The 20,888-nt window shown below is 45.5% G+C and overlaps 1 protein-coding gene across 1 annotated transcript in view; it reads left to right on the top strand.

Annotated features, from left to right (window-relative positions):
* The window catches only part of LOC119178763 (uncharacterized), a 214,815-nt gene that overhangs the window by 163,940 nt on the left and 29,987 nt on the right, over positions 1–20,888 (top strand). The window contains exon 2 of the mRNA XM_037430007.2: positions 13,777–13,863. Within this exon, the coding sequence (XP_037285904.2) occupies positions 13,777–13,863 (87 nt within the window). The remainder of the gene's footprint in view (positions 1–13,776; positions 13,864–20,888) is intronic.

Genomic DNA, 20,888 nt, shown 5'->3' with positions numbered 1-20,888 from the left:
CACCAATTATTTTTGAGAAATAAGTACAGAATTAGGTACAGATTTTCTGGTGGCTTCGTGCCTCGAACAGGTTGTTGTCAGTTTTTTTTTCATTCTTTTCCACGGTTATGAAAAATCACATAAAAAACTGTCAGGGGCCTAAAAAACACTCCATGAGCACATGTACAGTTCTCAGAACATATCAGATGGTTATCCTAGTCAACATTGTAGGGTTTGTGGTTGCACACCATCATTTGATAACTGCATAGCCATCGGCACTAGCAACCGAAGAACAACCCGCAAGACAGTTGAGGCAGTGGAAACCGTGCGAGCTGTGGCTTTTTGTATAAGCACAACTTTTATTAACCCAACGAAAACAGAATTCGCATTCCTATGAAAAATGCAGGGATGTGGTTCCGCACGTGTTAATGTGTGGCATCACTCGCTGTAATCATCGCGCACCCGCCCCAGAGTGGTCACTTCCTTCTGTTTACTTCGTCGACCCAGACATGTCTGCGCACACTGGTGAACCTATATACCCTGCTTCTCGTTAATAAACGACCTGTTGGACGCAGTTGGATCGTCCCGTGGTCAATTGTTTTGTGCGTGTTTTTTGTGTACCACTGGTTTTTTCATGCATCATCACACCCACGACCACTCTTAATTCCTTGGAACACCTCGCCTAGCCGCAGAAATCACGTAGTCACGCCCTTCTTTCGAGGAGTCTGCGTTTTCACTGCCCGTCAGTCTAACGAGGCTCAGTATAAGCCGAAAAACGAAAAGATTACCTCGCGCTGTTGCGTACATTCCATGGTTTCTGCCACAGACTGCGCTCTTTCATCATTAATAAACAGCCTATCAAAAAATTTTGATAATCTGTGAAGTGGACTTGCTACCCGTACATACGGCCTAGCGTAAGCATGCATTGTAAATGCCTCATAAGCTTAAATGTGGCCTACATCACCGTCACCGGTAGGATATTGTCTGCGAGGGTGCAAAACCGTGCTGTATCGAGGTTGGGAAAGGAGTATTGCTTATTTAACTTGAGCAGGGGCAAGTGATCGTGCGGTTTGGGGAAGAAAGTGTCCCTTTTGCATATTCCTGTCCATGGCCATGCGTGTAGAGTCATCGAGGGTCTGCATGACGTTAACAACAACACTGCAGCATTATTCTAAGTATCTAAGGTTTGACTTTCCAACAACACGATATGACTATGAGAGATGCTGCAGTGGAGGACTAGCAAAATTTTGTCCGCCTTGTGCTCGTTAGCGTGAGCTGCCAACGCACTTTACACCGCCTCTAACCTTTCGCCTTCTTGAAAATGTACCATCGCTTCCGGGATCGAACCCCAAGCTTTCGGGTCAGCAAGCCGAGCCCCATAACCACTGCACCACCTCAGCAGACATCATGCCCAAGTAGAAAAACTAGCGTTGAAATGCTGTCTTTTTCTAGTGTCCCTGTTGTATAAATTGTGTGCCAATTCTCAAAGATTTTTAACAACTAGCTCAATCAAACAAATCTACAAATATGGACGCCGTCCTTGAAGCCATAGAGTTTCTCAATATACACTAGAGGGAACTCTGGCGCTAGTGTCTATGGGAGCTGCAACACACGGCGCTTCAGCGAGCATGGGAATGATGGGTAGTACACACATTTGTCCAATTCTCGTACTTCTGGCCTGCTTCTGGCTCCGTGTGTGTTCGTGTGGCTTGGATCTATTCTTTCACGAAAACATAAATTAGCAAATGTTCACCGTTTGCGCTTCATAACCTTATTCTTTTAGGCTTACCATTTCGAATCAGGTCACTAAGTTCAAACGGGTTCGTTCTTTCTTTCAAAACAAAAACTGAAACACAGCAATAGACGAAGCCGCAAGTACGATTCGCCGTCCGCAAGTACAAAAACTAGGTAAATGTGTGTACTACACATCATTTCCATGGTTGCTGAACGATCGCAGCGCCAGAGTGCCCTCTAGTTAATTTTGGGAAACTCTATGCTTGAAGCCACCAGTCAAACGAAACCACACCCGTCAAAAAAAGGCAGTCCCCAGCGATTATATAGGTTGATGTTCGCTCGGCCTGAGCTTCGCGATGAAGAATGTTGTCTCGTTAACTAATTGCGTGTGGCTTGCCAGGCGTTTTGCGAATTGCAGAGATAGTGACAGACATTCTCAGATTAGCTGGTCAACTTCCGCTCGTCCGAAGTGTGGACGGACCACTGTTACACTGAAGGCCTCTATTGTCGTGCGACCACGGACGCCCCCCGCCCCAGGGCGTACTTCTTGCGTGCAGGAAATAACGGCACCGACGGGAGGACGCAACAAGAGGGAGCGGTAATGATGCACCACTGGTTTCCAGACCGAAAGAGGAGGCCGCGCACGTAAACATGTTCGCGTGTTCTAGTGGTGGCATGTGCTTCTTTTCATCGTGGCATTGCGTGTTTTTGTTGTTGTTTGTGCAAGTACGGAACGCTCAAGTTTCCTACGTTATGCTACCGCAGAGCACTGTCAATTTACACAAGAACACACATTCTGCCAGTCCCTTTCATTATTACAGCCTGGTCCACGTGAGTCACGAGTGAAACTGGGGAAATTATACACGGACGGTGTGTTCTTGGAGGTCACGTCGAAGCGCGGTGCAACGTGTCGCTTGCGTGAAATATCACTGGCCTCTAAAGTAAATTTACAGTCACCTATGTTATTCTTTGTTCTTTGTCTGCGAGCTACAAGGTTTGGTAGCACAGTGAAGAAAAAAAAACGAAGCAAGAAAACAATGATGGAAGGGGCACACAGATGAGCCCTGACTCACACCCGATTTTTATTTGCCGTGGTGCATGAATTATATTTCTTCGAGAAGAGTCTGTTGATAGACTAGCTGTCACGCATCTTGATCTATGCTGAGTACTTGCAGCGCTAAGGAACGAAAACGAAGAACACACAAACGATACAGACTTGAACTGACTTCCAATTGAAGCAGTTTTTCAAACCACGCCAGCTCTTATACGTGTGCTCATATCATCAACTTCTCAAACTCGCAATCAAAGATGACCGAGCAGAAACTGTATTTATTTTTCAGTTATGAACAAGCTTAGATTATAACAACTTTATTGCAACATTTAAAAAAACCTACTTCGAGTTATTTTCTCTTAAGGCACATCACAGGTCTAATTAATTGTGGAAGGCTAGAGTAACCAAACTACCTCAAACTTCAGATAAACCACAAAAAAAAACTTCACCAACAGTTTGTCAAAACACAAAATCCCGACTTACAGGTTAAATACAATGCTCTTAAAAATTGGTTGTGTGAAAATGGGCTACTACAGTCATAATTTTTACCCTGAACGTCCAGAGCAACGTAATATTTGAAATTAAAATCAAATGCAAATGCAAATTCAATTTTTTAACAGACAAAACTAGAAGGTCACCAAGGATGAAACCCGTGAGAACGGCTTGGCAAAGGCCCTTTTGACCTGTATTAACACATCACAGTAGTGCGGAAATGACTACAGGTATGAAAAGGAAGCAAGTAAAATGTAGAACATGAATATTACAAAACTATTTTAAATGATTTCACAGCTGATTATTGGAAAACATTTATTAAAAATGTGCAAAAAAGGGTTTCCGAAAATCAAAATTCACTGAGCGCACACCATTGTATACATCAACACCTATCGACTTAAAAAGCACACAAATGTACATTTATTTGAACATGAAAATATTCATATCACAAATACAATTCAAGATAAGAAAATGTCTCTTGATACAATGTATTTACATTACACTAAACTATGAAAAATATTGCATAGACTGTGAGAACAGTTTGTCACGCAAGTTACTATGAAGCCAGAGAGCAGAAATGTGGGTAAAGTTGCTTCTTGTTGAAGGTGATAGTGCTTTTTTTGTGCGTTTGAAGTCTTGTGGGAACGTTGTAGGCCAAGGATCGGCATCTATTTGTAGTTCGCAAACGGGGTATGAACTAAATATTCAAATTTTTTGTGGGAATTGTAATGAGACGACGTATGACCGTGATCCAATGAAGTTGCAGAGCTCCCGTTTTGAGAAACTAAGTGTGCAAAACCAGCAAAACGTTTAAGGGTTGTCAGCTTATATTACAATAAATTTTTGTAAAGATCAACGCGTCGTTCTGAACGGTTCAATATTTCTAATCTAGCAGACTATCTTTTTTGCAGAGTAATGAGTTCATGTTTGTTTTGCTGACCAAGGCCCGTACAAGAGTGCATTACATTAGATGTGAAATAAATCACCCACATGATATATCTGAAATTCGACCTTGAGCGACAAAATATTACGGCAACGAGACATCACTCCTGTCACCAAAAAAAAAATTACATGCGCACCCCAGCTCTCAGCCTAGGTAGAAAAAAAAACATAACAAACTCTAAGCATTTTGTAGTTATCATCAATATCTATCGGCACTGATTTAGGAACTAAATGTTGATGCGTAGTGGAAAGTTTATTTTTTGGCACGAAGAGCAATGGTTTTGGTTTTGTTTGTGGAAAAAGTGGAATGAAGTACTGAACAAAGGAGCCCCGCTGCTAAGATCAATAATTTTAAATTATATGGAAGTATACTAAACGAAATTGATTTTGCAGAAAAGTTTAATGTCTGATTTGTGAACATGAAAAATGCCAATAAGAATGCACACAAAACTGACATCACTTCATTATCAAACACGTTTTTTCTTGAAGCGATATTCACATCTGATGTACATAGGCTATTTGGCGAAAAAAAAAACTTGCCCTAACTATGATCTTGACGGCTTAGAAACGGACCGATAAACTATGTATTAGACCTCATAGTTGAGGTGCTAGCGCATATATACACCATAGAGTAATTGACATATATTTCCATAACAAACAAGCAACTAGCGAAAGTGTACTGCAATATATATTAGTCAGGAGATAAAAACAACTTAAGCACTTATAGCTCAAAATCTATTCTACCTTTGTTCTCGAAATGCCCTGGAAAAGTAATAAACAATAGAATTGACAGTTTTTCGAGAAAATACAATCTAACAACCTAATGCTATTATTTCAGAAAAAAAGCTTTCAAAACAAAGTAATTTATTAGCACAAAAAGAAATGAAATTGAATTATCGAAAGAAGCTTTTGTCACTTGCATTTTATTTTGATTTTAGCAATGCCTTTGGTCGCTTATCTCCCGAACTGTTATTAAATGCGAAGCATTTCTTTGCCTACTGCGAGCACTTTTGAGGTCTGTCTGTCTGTCTGTCTGTCTGTCTGTCTGTCTGTCTGTCTGTCTGTCTGTCTGTCTGTCTGTCTGTCTGTCTGTCTGTCTGTCTGTCTGTCTATCTATCTATCTATCTATCTATCTATCTATCTATCTATCTATCTATCTATCTATCTATCTATCTATCTATCTATCTATCTATCTATCTATCTATCTATCTATCTATCTATCTATCTATATAGCCGCTTAAGTCTGGGTGATGTCTTGATCAACCCCTTAATTAACATGGTGAGAATGAAGATCAGTTGGGCAGGGTAAACTGGTTTCACAACTATGACGGGCTCGTCAAGACATGAATAATGTGACAATACCACTTCGTAAGTCGTGAAACACGTCCCGCACAACGGTGGCACGTACCTATGGGCTGCTATGTGCCAATAGCATGCGGGTGTGTGCCAGAGGGAATTGACACAGTTTATATCAACCTGGGAACGGCGACTTCAGACACGGGTGATTCTCACCTCTGAACGCTCAGAAAAACCTAAAATCTGTGGCGTTCACCTGACAAATGCAAAGGAAAAATGTCAGATTGACAGCAGGAGTCTAACCAAAGTATTCTGCGTGGCAACCAAGTGTTCTACCAAAGAGAAACACCAGGTCTCGCAACTACTTTTCAAATAGACCGTAATGTTCGTGAAGCGGCCATTCGGGGTGCAGTGATGGCTATCAATTTTTATAAACAATACATATGTACTTCTGATACAGCCATCACACACAGCGCTGTGTGTGTGTGTGTGTTTGTTTGTGTGTTCACGTTTGAATTAACTGTTAGAAACGTTGTACCAACTAGCCCAACAACAAGTTTTTTTTACATATCAGAGCACAGTGGGCATTTCCTGCTGTTATTTGATTTTACCTTTCGCGGACACAAGTTCCGCGAAATAAAGAGTTTTACCTTGAAAACGTCGAATCTCCCTCTGCCCAAGCCACGCCCACAAGACAATAACACTTCAGACCTTGTTCTTTCAAATCAACCAGGGCTTGGGTATTGCATCGGTACGAATACTTCTCACGGCCTGTATTAAGCCCTCTACTGTGATCACGCTGCATCATATTGGTGTACGCCAAGTCGGTCTCCTAAAGTGATACTCTTTTAAATTAAGCAATGTGGTTTGTACAGAACCGAGTGGTTTAGTTTCGCGCACCCAAAGTTAGAGGGCACAGACAAACATGCTTGCTATAAAAATGCAAATCTTAATATTAAAAAAGATAAAGACGGCCCGGGGCGTTGGCTATGAAAATGTCCTTTTAAACACCACAATAATAAAGGGTACTTGAGTACGCGAAACCAAGAGCTCGCTGTTATGTTGAGCACAGTCACGTTCGCGTGGGAAAAAAAAAACTACTTCATTCATAAAGTAGCAGCTCGCTATGAAAGAGCGAATCAAATGCCTGTTTGGCAGATGCCTCTGGCTGAATTCTCATTTGATGTTTGTCCCATTTGCGACAACACTGTGCCCTCACGGGCTTCATGAACGATGATTGCCTTTTCCTTGAGTGCATTGTGATTGTCTAATGAGCCTCGTCTGTCGCGGACGAGCAGCCACATAAATAAACGGTGTTATCCTGCCGGTAGCTGCCTTTTAGGAGAGGGTACAGTGCGTGCTCGCACACAATGCACAATGATCGGCGTGTGACCGATGCTCGGAAATGAGTCCAACGTACGAGTCTTGACCGTCCCGGTTCTCATTGCAGCCACCTCGCGAGAACCGCCGGAACCAGTGGTGCCCGGAAGCGCTTCTTCTCTGTGCCCGACGCACATAGGATTTTTTTTTTCCACGTTCACAATTTCTTTGCACTGTTATACCTCGGCATATATCGCAAAAAACATTCGGTTGAGGTAAGCCCTCGTGAATTGACGTCTTTTTTTCTACTCTTTAAGTCACGTTTTCTTGCTGTCCACAGTCTAAAAAACCAAAACAAGTCTTTCACTCCTTTGAAGTAGTCCTGAGTTGCCACGTAGTATACATCTGTATTGAAGGAGGCACGTCATCTCTTTTCGGGGTTCACTATGATCTCTTCTGGGAGTACTGTGAATGACAAAACAGTTAAGGTGCCCCTTTGGAGAAAGTGATATACGTGGCAAGCAAGGACTACGCAAAAGTAGTTACACATACTCGTTCTTTCTTTTTAACGTGTTCTGTGAAACATTAATCGAGAAGTCTTACGTTGCTGATCGAATGAGCTTTAGCCATAATAATTTACACAGAAGAAGCTCACTGAGACTTTACCACCTAATCAAAATTTTCAGCTTCTAGGCTCGCATTTGCGAAAACCTATATAACGCGAGAGCTGTGTGTAGTGCTTCCCGGTTAATACATTCCCGCAAAATACAATTAGTCGGCAGCTTTTCAGCGCAGCAAGAAACTGCGGTTTGAAAATGCAATTTACAGTCACCAGTTTTGATTCAGATATGCAAAAGGGGCCCTTTCATGTTCTCAGTTGCAGAGAGCCAAAGCACAGCGTAGGTGGCTTCTACGCCGTGCCTAGTTCCCCCTCGCCTCCTCCCGTTGCTTTGTCCCCGCCGCACCTTCTCCGAATAACTCGATTTTCCCTTCCGTGTCTTCTCCGAATAATTCTATTGCCGCTGTCAGTCCACCGAGCACTGACCCGAAGGCCGGCGGAGACAATGGCTGCCAAAACCTTCAAAATACTCAAAAAATGACCCCGTATCTGCATTCGAATCTGCAAATGTCGTCGAAAGACGATAGTTTTGCGTCTGGAGAGATTGAACAAAACGTTTATTTGATGTTCTGCGCAAGAAAATTGGTGAATGGTATTCTGGAGGCGTTGCGTTAGAGTGCCTCGAGTGTGCAGCTGAAGTGAACGAGTGCACCAAGCCACGTCACGTGTTGTTAGACAGGATCGCTATCTGGCAGTCGTCTTGGACAACGAAACGCACAGCTCTGAGACAGGTGTTCGTGCCTGTCTGAGAGGTGATAAGGTGTAGAACGCAAGGCAACGGGTAGGTGCTGCCACTGTTAGCAAAGCGTTGGAAATACTTTCCTTTTCGTGCAAGTGTTGGGTGGTCAGCGCCGCGTGATAGACGCTATGGTCCGTAGAGTAATTTATGTGTGACTTTTATAGTAAAAGACGCACATACAGAATATATACGTGTTGTTATGGTGCCTCACATATGCGCAATAATTGCTTTTTAATTGTCAATACACAAGTATGAACGCTCAGCCTTGAGCAACACTTGTGGGCGCTGTGGATTGGGTCGGCCGCTTAGGATATCCTCTAGTGCCGTTTAGAGTGTGCGGTACCATTAATGGTGGGCAAACAGACAAATGGACAGACAGACAGACCAAAATTTTTGCGTCGAAGGTCCCCAAGAAAGACTATTGTCTTTAAAAAGTGTAGCTTCAATGAAACCGGGATTTCGCTTAGCAATTTCGGTTGCTTCAACCGTCGCACTCTTCACAGATAGAGGGTGATGAGATCCGCGAGCTAAAAGGAGAGAAAACCTGTGCTTTGAAAAAGTTACACCATCTCCTGATGGTTTGGTGCGAAGCAGCGGGCACTGACACTTACACTGGTGGCAACATTTACACTGCCGCTTATCGCGGTGTCGCGCAGTAGAGAAACGTGAGGAGGCTGAAAGCGGGCAATTATGTACCGTTTCCTACTTGAACTTACCAATAGCTGCTACTAATGGGCAATAAGAGACACAAGACTCCTATTTGACACAGAGACCCGCAGTCCGCTTTTCAGATAACGCACACGCTGCAAATTCTTATTGTTCAAAAAAGCACACCTCGCACTGGTACTACATTGGAGATGTCAATATCCAGTGCCTATATTTACGGGGGGGGGGGGGGGAGACGGGCAAGCGCAATGGGGGTGGGAGTGCCGCGGCGACGAGTGGATAGAGGAGAAAACTAGAGGGCGTGAGCGTAGGTTAGCAGACGCTACCGGCGTCGGCTTTGCAAGGCGAAAAAGGGTGAGCAGACGCGCGTGCGCAGTAAATGTGGTCTCACCGCACACGGGAATGAGCTCGGCCCTGAGCATCCTCGCCTCTAAACATCACTCAGTGAAATCACGTATTGCCCATCGCCCCCTAGCCATCCGCCAAATTCCCTTGAGTCACGGCAGCCGCAAGAATTTAGCTGTTGACGTCTTGCTGGACGTTAGGGTCCAAGCCGCGGGGGAGGGCCTTCCCGGATTCAAGATTGTGGGATACACTGTTATGACTCGGACATGTCCATATCATGTAAGTAAAATTCACTGCCTCATCAGAAAATTCGCACAGAGAGCGGAAAACTTCTGGGTGTCTCTCGATGTAAAGTACAGGGTTAGTAAAAATTCCCGCTTGTAAATTTCACGGCATAACGTCGTCTTTCTAACTCAGCGATTGGTCCACCTCCGGAGGTACTTGCCGATTCAGCCTGCAGTGTGATACGATTTCATGATATGTTCACATATGCTAACTTTTTTTGTAAGCTCGAAAAATTGCGAAGTTCTGGAGTTGACTGGTAAGTGAGACCTCAAGCAAACGAATGAGCTTTACAGTTGATGAAATGTTGCCCAGAAAAACAGAATCGTATCACTGCGCCCTCCTACTGTGTTTATTATACAGATGGTATCAACGCCGACTAAATTTCAAGGCCGAAGGGCTGCCGCAGTGACGTCAGAGGTTGGGGGCCCAGTTGTCCAACTGAGCATGCTCAGTAAGACTTTTTTTCCACATCTTTTATTCGGCCTAATCAAGCCACAGCAGCTGCGAGAGCGGGAGCGTTGGTTCTCCTAAAACGTAAACGAAACACAGGCTCTCCACCGCGTTCGCGGCGTAACTGGGCCGCTCGCCGTGGTGGTCTAGTGGCTAAGGTACTCGGTTGCTGACCCGCAGGGCGCGGGTTCGAATCCCGGCTGCGGCGGTCGCATTTCCGATGGAGGCGGAGATGTTGTAGGCCCGTGTGCTCAGATTTGGGTGCACGTTAAAGAACCCCAGGTGGTCTAAATTTCCGGAGCCCTCCACTACGGCGTCTCTCATAATCATATAGTGGTTTTGGGACGTTAACCCCCACATATCATATCGGCGTAACTGGGCCCCCACCCTCTGACGTCACTGCGGTAGACTTCCGGCTTTGAAATTTAGTCGGCGTTGATGGTATTCACCATCAGCCTTCCCGAATAATAATTTCTCGTGGCGTTTTTGGAGTGGCTGATGACCACACTGCCCCCCTTCTGGATGATGGGGTAATACTATGGCCACTTCCCCGCCTTTAGAGCTTACACACTTCTGACTGTGCAGCCCGCCATCAGGGTGCCGTCCTCATTGACCGCCACGGCTGTGTGTGGCGCTTGCTTTCATATTCCGCAGCGTCTGTAAAAAGTACGCCCTGTCGGCCCGTGTACCTTACTTGTAATGGCCCTGCCCTGGCTTTACGTATGTTTTGGTGAAAGGCGGGGTTCACGTGTTTAAACTGCGAAGGCATCTTTATTTTGTTTCTCATCTGTTTCAGTATATCTTTCGCAAGTACCACAACTGTTAGATGCACTTCTTACGGCTGACCACGGTATAGCGGCAAGCGTGCCGTAAAGCGAAGGGTGCCGCAGCCCGCACGAGAGCTTTTTAAACGAGCACGAAAAGCTTCGCTGGGGACACTCGCTCCAGCTGTAAAAAAAAAAAAAACATGACCACGCATCTGCGCGCGTGCAGCAAATGTCATCAAAAGGCGACATTCTGGCAACCAAAAAGCCATTTATTGTTTTCTTGCCTCAGACAGCGCGTCTTCTATGTTGAACCTATAACACATCAGAATAACATTAACAAAATAAAAGAGATTTTGCGTGAATTTTAAACTTCATCTGCAAGTGGTGCCGCAAAACAACAGCTTGTGCAGAACCCAAGGCCACTGGCCTCGGTTCTGCATATATCATCAGTCCATATCATCTGCAGAGCGCATAATAAACAACCATTTTTTTGAGCATGCCGTCGCATTTTCAGCGTGACGTAAGAAATTTTAAGGTCTTCAGAATAACGTATCTATGTATTTTGCAGTAAAATAACACACTACCTAATATTTACGTATTGATGCTGGGTCTCAGATATGCGCAACATTGGCTTTTTGATCGACAATATTCAGAAGAATAAATGCAGCCGCCAGCTCAAGAAGGCTTGGGGTTCACAAAGTGCATAGCTCAGTCCGGGTGGCTTTTCAACAATGATTTGAGTTCAATTGATTCCGGTTCAATAACGTTTTCGTGTGTGAGTCCAAGTTAGTCGGGCTCATGAAAATGGGATGTGGGCGACTTCAAGTGAGCCCTAAGCGCTAACACGTGTTGAAATTTATGCTTTATAAGTTTTTAAAAATGGGCCGCTCAAAGGCACGTGAAAACCACTTGTGCATATAATTATGTTAAGCGGCCAGGGGGACTGAAAGTTAGATGATAATAATCGCTGACAGCAGCCAAATTAACTAAAACCTAATAATTTCCGTTTTACGGGCTGTGGTAATTTGGCATGCTTGTATTGATAACAAAATGCAGGCAAATGTGTTTGTGCAGAGTTTCAGTTGAAAGATTTTTTAGCACGCCTGTGCTCCAAGATAACCAGCTCCAAAGTTTGTCTTTCGCATGATTGCTCATGCAAGAGGATGAGGGTCCGTACAAAGCTTTACCCTAAAGTGGCGCATCTGTTGCGCGCGGTGTTTATTGTGTGAAGAAGGTGGAAGGGTAGTGCAAGCTGCTCGAGGCGCCCCGCAGCGCCGCAGAACATGTAGACGACGCGGAAGGCTGGAATCAGATGACGCGGCTCACCGATGTAGTCCCAGCGTCGCTGATTGGACACGTCACTCTCTGCCGAACGGGAAACGGCATGAAAATGAGTCTGAGGCTTCGTCTCAAAACGGCAAAGAACGGAGACATGCGCGAACGAAGCCTCCCGTGTACGGCAGCCTGAGAACGGCAAACAGTGAGCCGTTGTGTCACTACTGTGAACCAGCCATTAGAGTGGAGCTTGTGAAGCCGTTAGCCAGTCTATTGCTCTTCCCACGAACAGGGTCAGCCACACGGGAGCTTACAAACGTACGTGATTGTATCCCTAATTCACATAATTTAGAATATGACACTTGCTGTTTGGCTAAACTCCCCTCATTTCGAAGTGCCAATACAAATAAAAAATACCCCCACCTCCCCGAAGTGAATCGTGAGGAAATGCGAATGCATAGCGTAGCGTCGATAACAGCGTTTCGCCGTTGAGAACCCAGTGTTAGAATAATATTTTTTTTTCTTACAACGTGGAGCCAATAGCGTCGGCCGCATGTAGCATTTTTCTGTTGCTAAAAACGCAGTATGCATTTGCAGCTCTAGTAGCTAGCGTGCACGGTCAAGAAATACTATGGAGTGAACAAAATAAACAACGTTCTTGACTCGGTGTAGGCGTTTCACAGTGGCGTCTCTAGCACGCTTTCTCAGATGTTCTTGATAGGCGCCCAGCAAGCGATCGGCCGAGAGTGAGGCGCGAGCGGACGGTGAAGGGGGGCTCATGGGGGGGGGGGGGGAGAGTGAATGTAGAGAGAAGGAGCGGCGAAGCACTGCCCCTACTCTCTCCTACAACGTCTCGCAGCACGTGCTCTGGTTTAGACGGGCGAGGATAAGCGCGCACGCCTGCAGCTGTTGCTATGGGAGGGGAGTGAGAGCAGAGGGTACGTGGGGTTTGATATGTGGGGTTTAACGTCCCAAAACCACCACATGGTTATGAGAGACGCGACTTCTCCGACGCTGTTTAGTCCATCGTGATGCTCTACTACTAATATTCACCGCTATCTAAAACCATTCTCATAATTTAAAGCGAGCGAATGTTTATTTATAGCCAATAAAACAAGAAAGACTCCTAGCATCTGCCTGTGCCGTCTGCGTGGAAAGTGGCTCTGGGAAGGGGGGGGGGGGGGGGGAGACCTCGAGAACTGTGAGTGGCGTGCCTCCGTTTCGGGCCTCCAGTTTCGTGAAAAAAAGTGCTGCCGCACGAGGACCAAGCCCCTGGCACAACAATATCCAAACGACTAACACATAAGAAATATAATGCCTGTACCTATACACAAAACTGCACACAAAAACGTAGCAAAAAAAAAAGACACATGTACAGACCACTCGTGCTATGCAAACACCGGCCCATGATATCGTACCCTGCAATTCAAATATTTCGAATATTCTTTTCCTGTATGATTGAACGTTATACAAAAACACGATACGTGAAAACAAACGTTTAGGCGGTGCGATAGTGGGGGTCTCGTACAAACGCGACCAATATTCAGTGTTGTTGAATTTAAGCGATTATCATTATCAGCTCGCATTCTGCCTATGACCACCCCTTTTATTCCAACCAAAGAGATACTTGAACGAAAAAAACATACTCAAACATCACTTTTTGATAATTCTCGTTTTTAACACAGTGGATCTTAGGAGTGTGAATTTATTTTAGAGGGCAAAGCTGTTTACAATTTTCCGTAAGGAACACAAAATAAAAACAGACGTCCTTGAGTGTATTCCTGATTCGAAGAATGACACTGTACTTTTTTTGCAGTTGCAGCGGCCTGTACTGCTGTTGGTGTTATTGGCACGGACATTTGCGGAGGATTCAGCGAACAGCATTTTACACCGACAGCAAGACGTAAGTGTAGCAATATTTTTATTTACTTTCTTTAGAATACTGCATGTACAATTCAGAGGTCTTCGCAGGAGTTGGCAGAAATACATGGAAGTAAACAATTATGTATTACATACAGTGAAATGATTAAGAAAAAAAGAGAAAAAGTCAGACACTGTATGAGCGCCACACATAAGGTAGAACCTTAAGGGAGACCGTAAGGTCTCTCTTAAATCGACTCTTAAGTAGACCGTAAGGAAGAAGCTAGAACAGGGTGTTCATGTACGACTTTAAGCTGTACGATAAGTGCAACAAAGCGCAGTAGTACAACTCTCTAAGAACCTGCATATGAGATTACCCAAGTGTAATATGAACCAAACCTCACAATAGCAAAGCTACCAACAATGGACGATAAATAAAAAAAAATGATAAACAAGTTGCTTATACATGCCTGAAGTAATGGAGCACCAACAAATTAAAGAAGTATAGAAACAAGAAGTCTTCCCTTCGCTTTGTTGTTGTTGTTGTTGTTTGCAATAGCTAACTTACGGCCCAAATTCCACAGCTGGAAACCTCGTTTGCATGAGTGCGTGACGGCTGTTTATAGCGCCCACTGGCAGTTTTGGTTTCCAGGATCACCGCGCTATGCACGACCAGTTCCGGTGGCAAGGTAAACACGGCTGGCCACGTCACCACGCAAAATAGTGACGTGGCTACCACGCGCGAGAGCACGCGTGGGCGGACGCCGCGCTGACAGCCAGCAGAGCGAGCACACGCAAAGCCGCATGCACGCAGAAAGAAATCGCGGGTGGTGCAAGCGCAGGGCGCATTCCAGCACCCAGCTAACACAAACAGGGGGCGCAGGCTTGTTTACACTTGCACTGCGTTGAATTCCCGCGTTGTGAGCGGCTCAGCATCAAGATTTAAAATTGATTTTAGGTATGTTCTATGCTATATTTCCTGGATAATATGTCTTTCTTTAGGTAAATCTACATCACTCATTTTCTCACGTGACGAATTTCGTTTAAGTGCTACTTTAAGAGAACCATCACAAAGAGTCAATAAAATATGAAGTACATGCTGCCACATTCCTTCTTCCAGTTTTCTTATCACCCTGTTATACTGTAAGTGCTGCCTTGCGCAAACCACGCCGCATGAGCAAAAACCACGGAGAGAAGCGCAGAATCTTCTGATGTGGTTACTTTTACAATGCGAAGATTACAGTTTCTGCTATAACTCACGTTGCCGCTAGCGTAAATGTTGCAATATACGGCGAAGTGTGTATAAATGACGACGCGCCTCAGCGCTTGTCAGATTATCGACGGCCGACGCTCGGCCGACGCTCTGTTCGCTGTTTTCAGTGTATCAATGAACAGCGTGCATTGGTTGCTGCAGTACGACTTCCCATCTCTCAGTCACAAGTTTGGCCAAATAAATAGTTACAACACGCTGACTGCTGTCTTCTCTGACGCGATCACACCTTATAAAAACATACTTGCGCAGAAAGCGGACACTTCCGTTGGGCTCTGCGGCCGAGCTACTGCGCTCCTTTCAGCGGCACGAGCGGCTTGTGAGACCAATATTGTAATCGGCATAAGTAAATAAAACAAAATATTTCTTTGCGATGGTGGAATGGGAGCCCAGTCCGTAATGCTCTGAAAGTGAGTGTTTTTATCCCCATAAAAGGCTACACAACCATGCTTCCACCAAAGGAATAGATCCACATCTAAACCACATTAATGTATTTTATCCGTTGTGAAAATGAATGTAGAAGGACCACACTTCCTATTCAGATTTTACTAATTTGCCTTGTAGCGCAATAAACGTCCTCATCAGAACAGAATGTAGAGACGACATGGGGAATTTCAGAAATCTATAGGAATTCTTTGAAAATATTTCAGTGCCAAACTTAGGTCTCAGTGTCCCATCTGAGGTGGCTCTTGCATGTGTGTACTAAAGAGTAGAACCGAGCACGGGTACACAACCCACGGTTGTTCCGACCCTACCTTATTAGCAGAGAAGCCAATTCTAGGGATTTATATCTAGATCTAGAGATCTTTAACTTCAATCACAGATTTGGTGCCATTTTGCTGAATCTAGGAATTTTAGTAAAGCTCTGAAAATTTGACATTACGCGCCATGATTAAAGACGTTACTAAATTATTACACTCTTTTTACTTGAAAGACTGTAAAATTATAGTTTGGCTATTTCTTGCTTTTTTATTTAAGAGACTCTTGGTGTTCTGATGGACCATGGTAAGAAGATAGCAGTTTTGTAACGTAAGAATAGCATAGTCTTAACACTGAAGAAAACTCTGTAGTCGTAGAAGTTATGAACGTACATTTCATTAGCTCACCGAGTGATTGCTTCACTGTGAAAGAAAATTTAATTTTGTTTTATAGTGCAATGTCCAGTTTATTCCTATTGCGTCCCTTCGCCGAGGAATGTCTCCGTGTGAAATAATGGAAAATATAATAGAATAACAGACCAAAAACACGACTAAAGAACTGGAAAGATGGTACGGGTTCATTATTGCGGAAACAGTAGGATGAAAAAAGACTAGAAGACTGTTCTGGTGTTTCAGTCTTTCCATCATGCCCTTTACATGAGAGCGAAAAAGTGACTTATATATTGCAAAACGGGGAGCTGATCGAAAGTACAGACGAAAGGCGTAGCTGTCAGCCAGTGATAGAGTGGACTGATATTAAAAATATCGCATTATTATATTAAAATTAAGAATAGTGAACCAGCTGCAAAGCTGCAAGTCCAAGAAAGGTGCTACAGACCCACGGTTGACTCGAAGAATCGCATCTATGACGTGAATGCCCGTGCAAAGTGCATTTTACATGCAAACGTGTCTTGGTGTCAACAGGGGCCATTGGTAAGCACTTCATATGCAACTTCACAGAAAGTATAGAAAAAGACCTGAAAATATGGTAATGTTAATTTTTGCGATTTACAAGAACTTGGCTACAGAGTGCACTGCCTTAATACTTTGTTAAAATTGATGGATCAATATGTGGCGTTTGACATCCTAAAACCACCATGTGAATATGAGAGACGCCTAGGGGAAGACTCTGCAAATTTTGACCACCTTGAGTTCTTTAATGTGCACTCGATTCTGAGACACGGGCCCACAGCACGGCCGCCTACATCGGAAATGCAGCCGCCACAGCCAGGATTTCATCTCGCGACCTGCAGGTCAGCTGCCGAGTACCTTAGCCATTAGACCACGACGGTGGGGCTACTTTGTAACGAGTCATTGAGCCTGACTAATGACATTAAAATATAATGTATGAATTTTTCTTGTAATCTAGACGTTTTTGACAGTTAATCTAGAGATAAAACGTCTAGTTGAGTTGGTATCGCTGCTTGCTGGGTCGCCGAAAAGCTCGAGCACCACTCTTTAGGAGCGTATATTTTTCTATAATGACATCGAGACATCTAGGTGGAGGTAATACTTCGTTCATGATTCGCACACCACGAAGCACTGACCCGAGCCGAAGCCACAAAGAAGCCTTCGCTAAAAAACGCCCCAATCCTACCAGTACCAGCAGGAAGAAGGGACTCCAGCCAGTGTACGGACCACTTCCCGAACCACCAGGCAGCCAAAGATTATGACCTAGACTAGAATCATGCCCGCCTAAGTGGCTTCCACACCTATCTGGCTACGTCAACCTCGGCAGCCAGCCACTTTCTGCGCCTCACCACTCATAGATTTGGAGAGCTGGCTTGAAATATTCAACCACGTCAACCTTTTCAACAACTGGACCGATGATGACATGTTGCGGCAAGTTTATTTCACCCTGGATGATTCCGCTCGCGCATGATTCGAGAGCCGAGGACCCGCACTCATGCGCTGGAATATTTTTCCCACCACATTCCTGGACGCGTATTTAGAATTGCTGGCCCGCAATTGCACAAAAGAGGGAAAAAGAAATAGTGCGAGGAGGACGCCAGCGCCAGCATCAGGATTGCTCGCGCGCTATTGGTTTCTCTTGTAGGTGACGTGCACGCCTATAGGTGACGTGCTGGTAACGCACGCACGCACCCGCAATGTATTGTGCGGAGTTTTTCCGGCTGTTCCATCATAGGGAAGCACCCACAACCTGCCGCCACACTCTTTCTCTACCTTTTCCTTCTGCGGCAGCTTGGGCTAGTTGGTATGGCAGGACGATAGTTATAGCGCGAGAAAAAAACGACGACACAAAGACAAGAAGGAGACAAGAAGTAGACGTCTCCTTCTTGTCTCTGTGTCGTCGTTTTGTTTTCGCACAATAACTATCGTCTTCCCTTCTGCATTTCTGCATCCCTCTTTCCCTCTCCCTGTAAGGTCTGAGCCGAACCATGCTACCCACAAGAGTTGTAGAAAAGTGACTTTTTTGTTTTGTTTTATTCAATCAACCACTACATCATACGCGCCACTGCTAACATGGTCGACGCTCATGTGCGAATTAAAGTTCGAAATTACCATCTAACGTTCAATCACATGCACCGCACTTCTGTCACACAGCATACCAGTTCCAACTGCTCTTGCAGAAACGCGATTCCGACTGTAATGGCAGACGCCCAGGCGCTCACGTCTGAATTAGACGCCAACACATCAAACGGTAAGCGTGTTTCGGTCGACGACGCAGTTCCGAATGACATGGAAGCCTCGCGCACATTTACGTGCGAAATAGACGCCAGTTCGGCCGGCCCATCTGACGTGAAGTGTCTCCTCGCCGACCTCTGCACGGACGGATGTGCACGAATGGCTCGCCAGTTACAGCAAGGCAAGTAATACGACGATGCACGTCGTATTAGTTGCCTTGCTGCTGTCTATGCTAAAGGCGTCGTGAAGGCACTTCAAGTTGACAGTCGGAACCTCTTCGCTCATTAAAACCATCACCGTGCTATCGCCATCTTATCGAAATTCACTCGCTCGTACCCTCACCGCACGGTAGCGATACATCCAAGATACCGATGGGGTGAGGGTGCTTCTGCACGATGGAACAGCCCTAAACAATTCTCGGTATTTTCGTGACTCCACGACGATGACAGCGACCGCCGGCGTGTGTTCGAGAAATTGGTGGCTGAGCTAAAATTCGCCCCATGCATTTGCTTCAAATGACCACGAAGGAGGCAATCTTGGGGGAGTTAACAATGCCCTCTACGAGGTTTCCGGTGTCTGAACAGGCCGCTACACCACCCAACTGAAGTCTTTTCTTCGCTACCTTATTGTGTAACTCCGAACCCGTTCCTCGTTACCACGAATTATGGCGGGTTGCTGCGCCGCTTAGCTGGAGAGGGTCTATGGCAGAGGGGGAGCATGGCTGAAAATGAGGTGCAGGTGTGCAAGTTTAGTCGGTGCTGCTGCGTTACCAGTGCGTGCGTCACCACCACGTCACCTCCAGAGGCAATTCAATAGCGCCTCTGGAGGCTGTCATCGAGGTTGCCACTGGCGTCCTCCTCGCACTCTTTCTTTTCCCTCTTTCGTGCGATGCGGGGCCAGCAATTCCAAATATGCTTCCTGGACACCTTCACAGCCACCGTGCGAAAGGGAAAATTTGCTGGACAGCCGTGAACAGTTCACGAACGTGAACGTACAGAAGCACACCGAGGAAATGACGCACCTGATTCGTCATGCTGACCCTGCTATGTCTGAGGAGCATAAGCTTTGCCAGCTGATGCGGGCGCTTAAGCAAGAGCTGTTCGCCGGCTTTGGACACAATACTCCAAGGATGGTTATGGTATTTGTCTCAGTGGCCACGATGGTCAAAAAGCCCCTTGAAATGCGTATGCAGTGGCACAACCATGACATTGCGAAGATGATCTACGGGAAGGTTCAGGCGCCACAATGCCATGACCTGCGCGAAACTATCAGAGCGATCGGGCGGACTGATCTAAAACGCTCTAGGCCAAAATGTCCAGCAATGTCTAGGCGAATAAGAACCAGCTAAGCCTCAGCCGCAAGCCATTATCTACTTTGCTTTAGCTCGACGCGATGCTACCCCTCAGCATCCATGTCAAGACATCGCAAAACAACACTACCGTCTACATACACCACATCCACCGCCGTTATACCGTTCACCTGTTGGGCAGCTCAACGTACCAAGGAAAACCAATGTTTGGCGCGCCCCTCACAACCACACACTCTGCTACCACTGCGGGAAAGAGGCTGCACCTACCATCGTTGCCAGCATCGCCATATGGGCCTACGCGGCTTTGCTGTCAATGCCCCAGCCCCACCGTGATGCGAGCGGCCACGGGACCTTGCCGACTAATTCGCCATCACCCGGCGGCTGCCTGTTTCCTCGGCGAACACAGGTGGTACATCAGACCAATCTAGGGACGTTCCGCTAAACTGTATTAAAAAAAATAAGGGTGGCTACCGATGAAGATGTGGTTTCTGTATGGCGAACTACTGAAGATATTCCACCGCCAATGACAACGACATGACGAAACCTCAAGAACTTGTGGCAACCCGTATATAGCTCCAATGCTGAAACTTCCCTGCCATAAAAAGACTTGACGATGCTACGGTGAAGAAGTGGAGCAAAATGACGTAGACGTGAGCTCACGCAACGACCAACACGCAACGCAAGACGACGGAGAAGCGGCCTTCGTGTTCTCATATATAATAACAACGTCAGCGCTCTCGTCGACACTGATGCCGACTATTCCGTCAGCAGCGGGTCATTAACCGCCAAGATGAAGTAAGCAAGGACCGCTTGGAATGAACCTGAAATCCGGGCTGATGAATTCTCTCTAATAACGCTGGTAGGCGTTTGCCCAGCCAGAGTCATAATCAACAACCGGACTTATTCTGCGAGCTTTGTTATCCTACAACGGAGCTCCAGGGACGTGCTAAATGGGATAGACTTTCTAAATCACCATGGCGTCATCATCAACCTGAACTCTGAATTAGCAGCACAAACCCTATAAAAAGTGCTGCCACTCTACACGATGCAGGAGAACTACACACTGAACGTAATAAGAGAGCAGGTCACCATATTGCCTTTCTCCAACATCATCATTCGCGTTGGAATCGAAAAAGCTGAAAACA

Source organism: Rhipicephalus microplus, chromosome 1 (assembly GCF_043290135.1).
Source record: "Rhipicephalus microplus isolate Deutch F79 chromosome 1, USDA_Rmic, whole genome shotgun sequence".
Taxonomy (NCBI): domain Eukaryota; kingdom Metazoa; phylum Arthropoda; class Arachnida; order Ixodida; family Ixodidae; genus Rhipicephalus; species Rhipicephalus microplus.
Note: the sequence above shows the minus strand (reverse complement) of the source record. Positions and strands in the feature narration are given on the sequence as shown.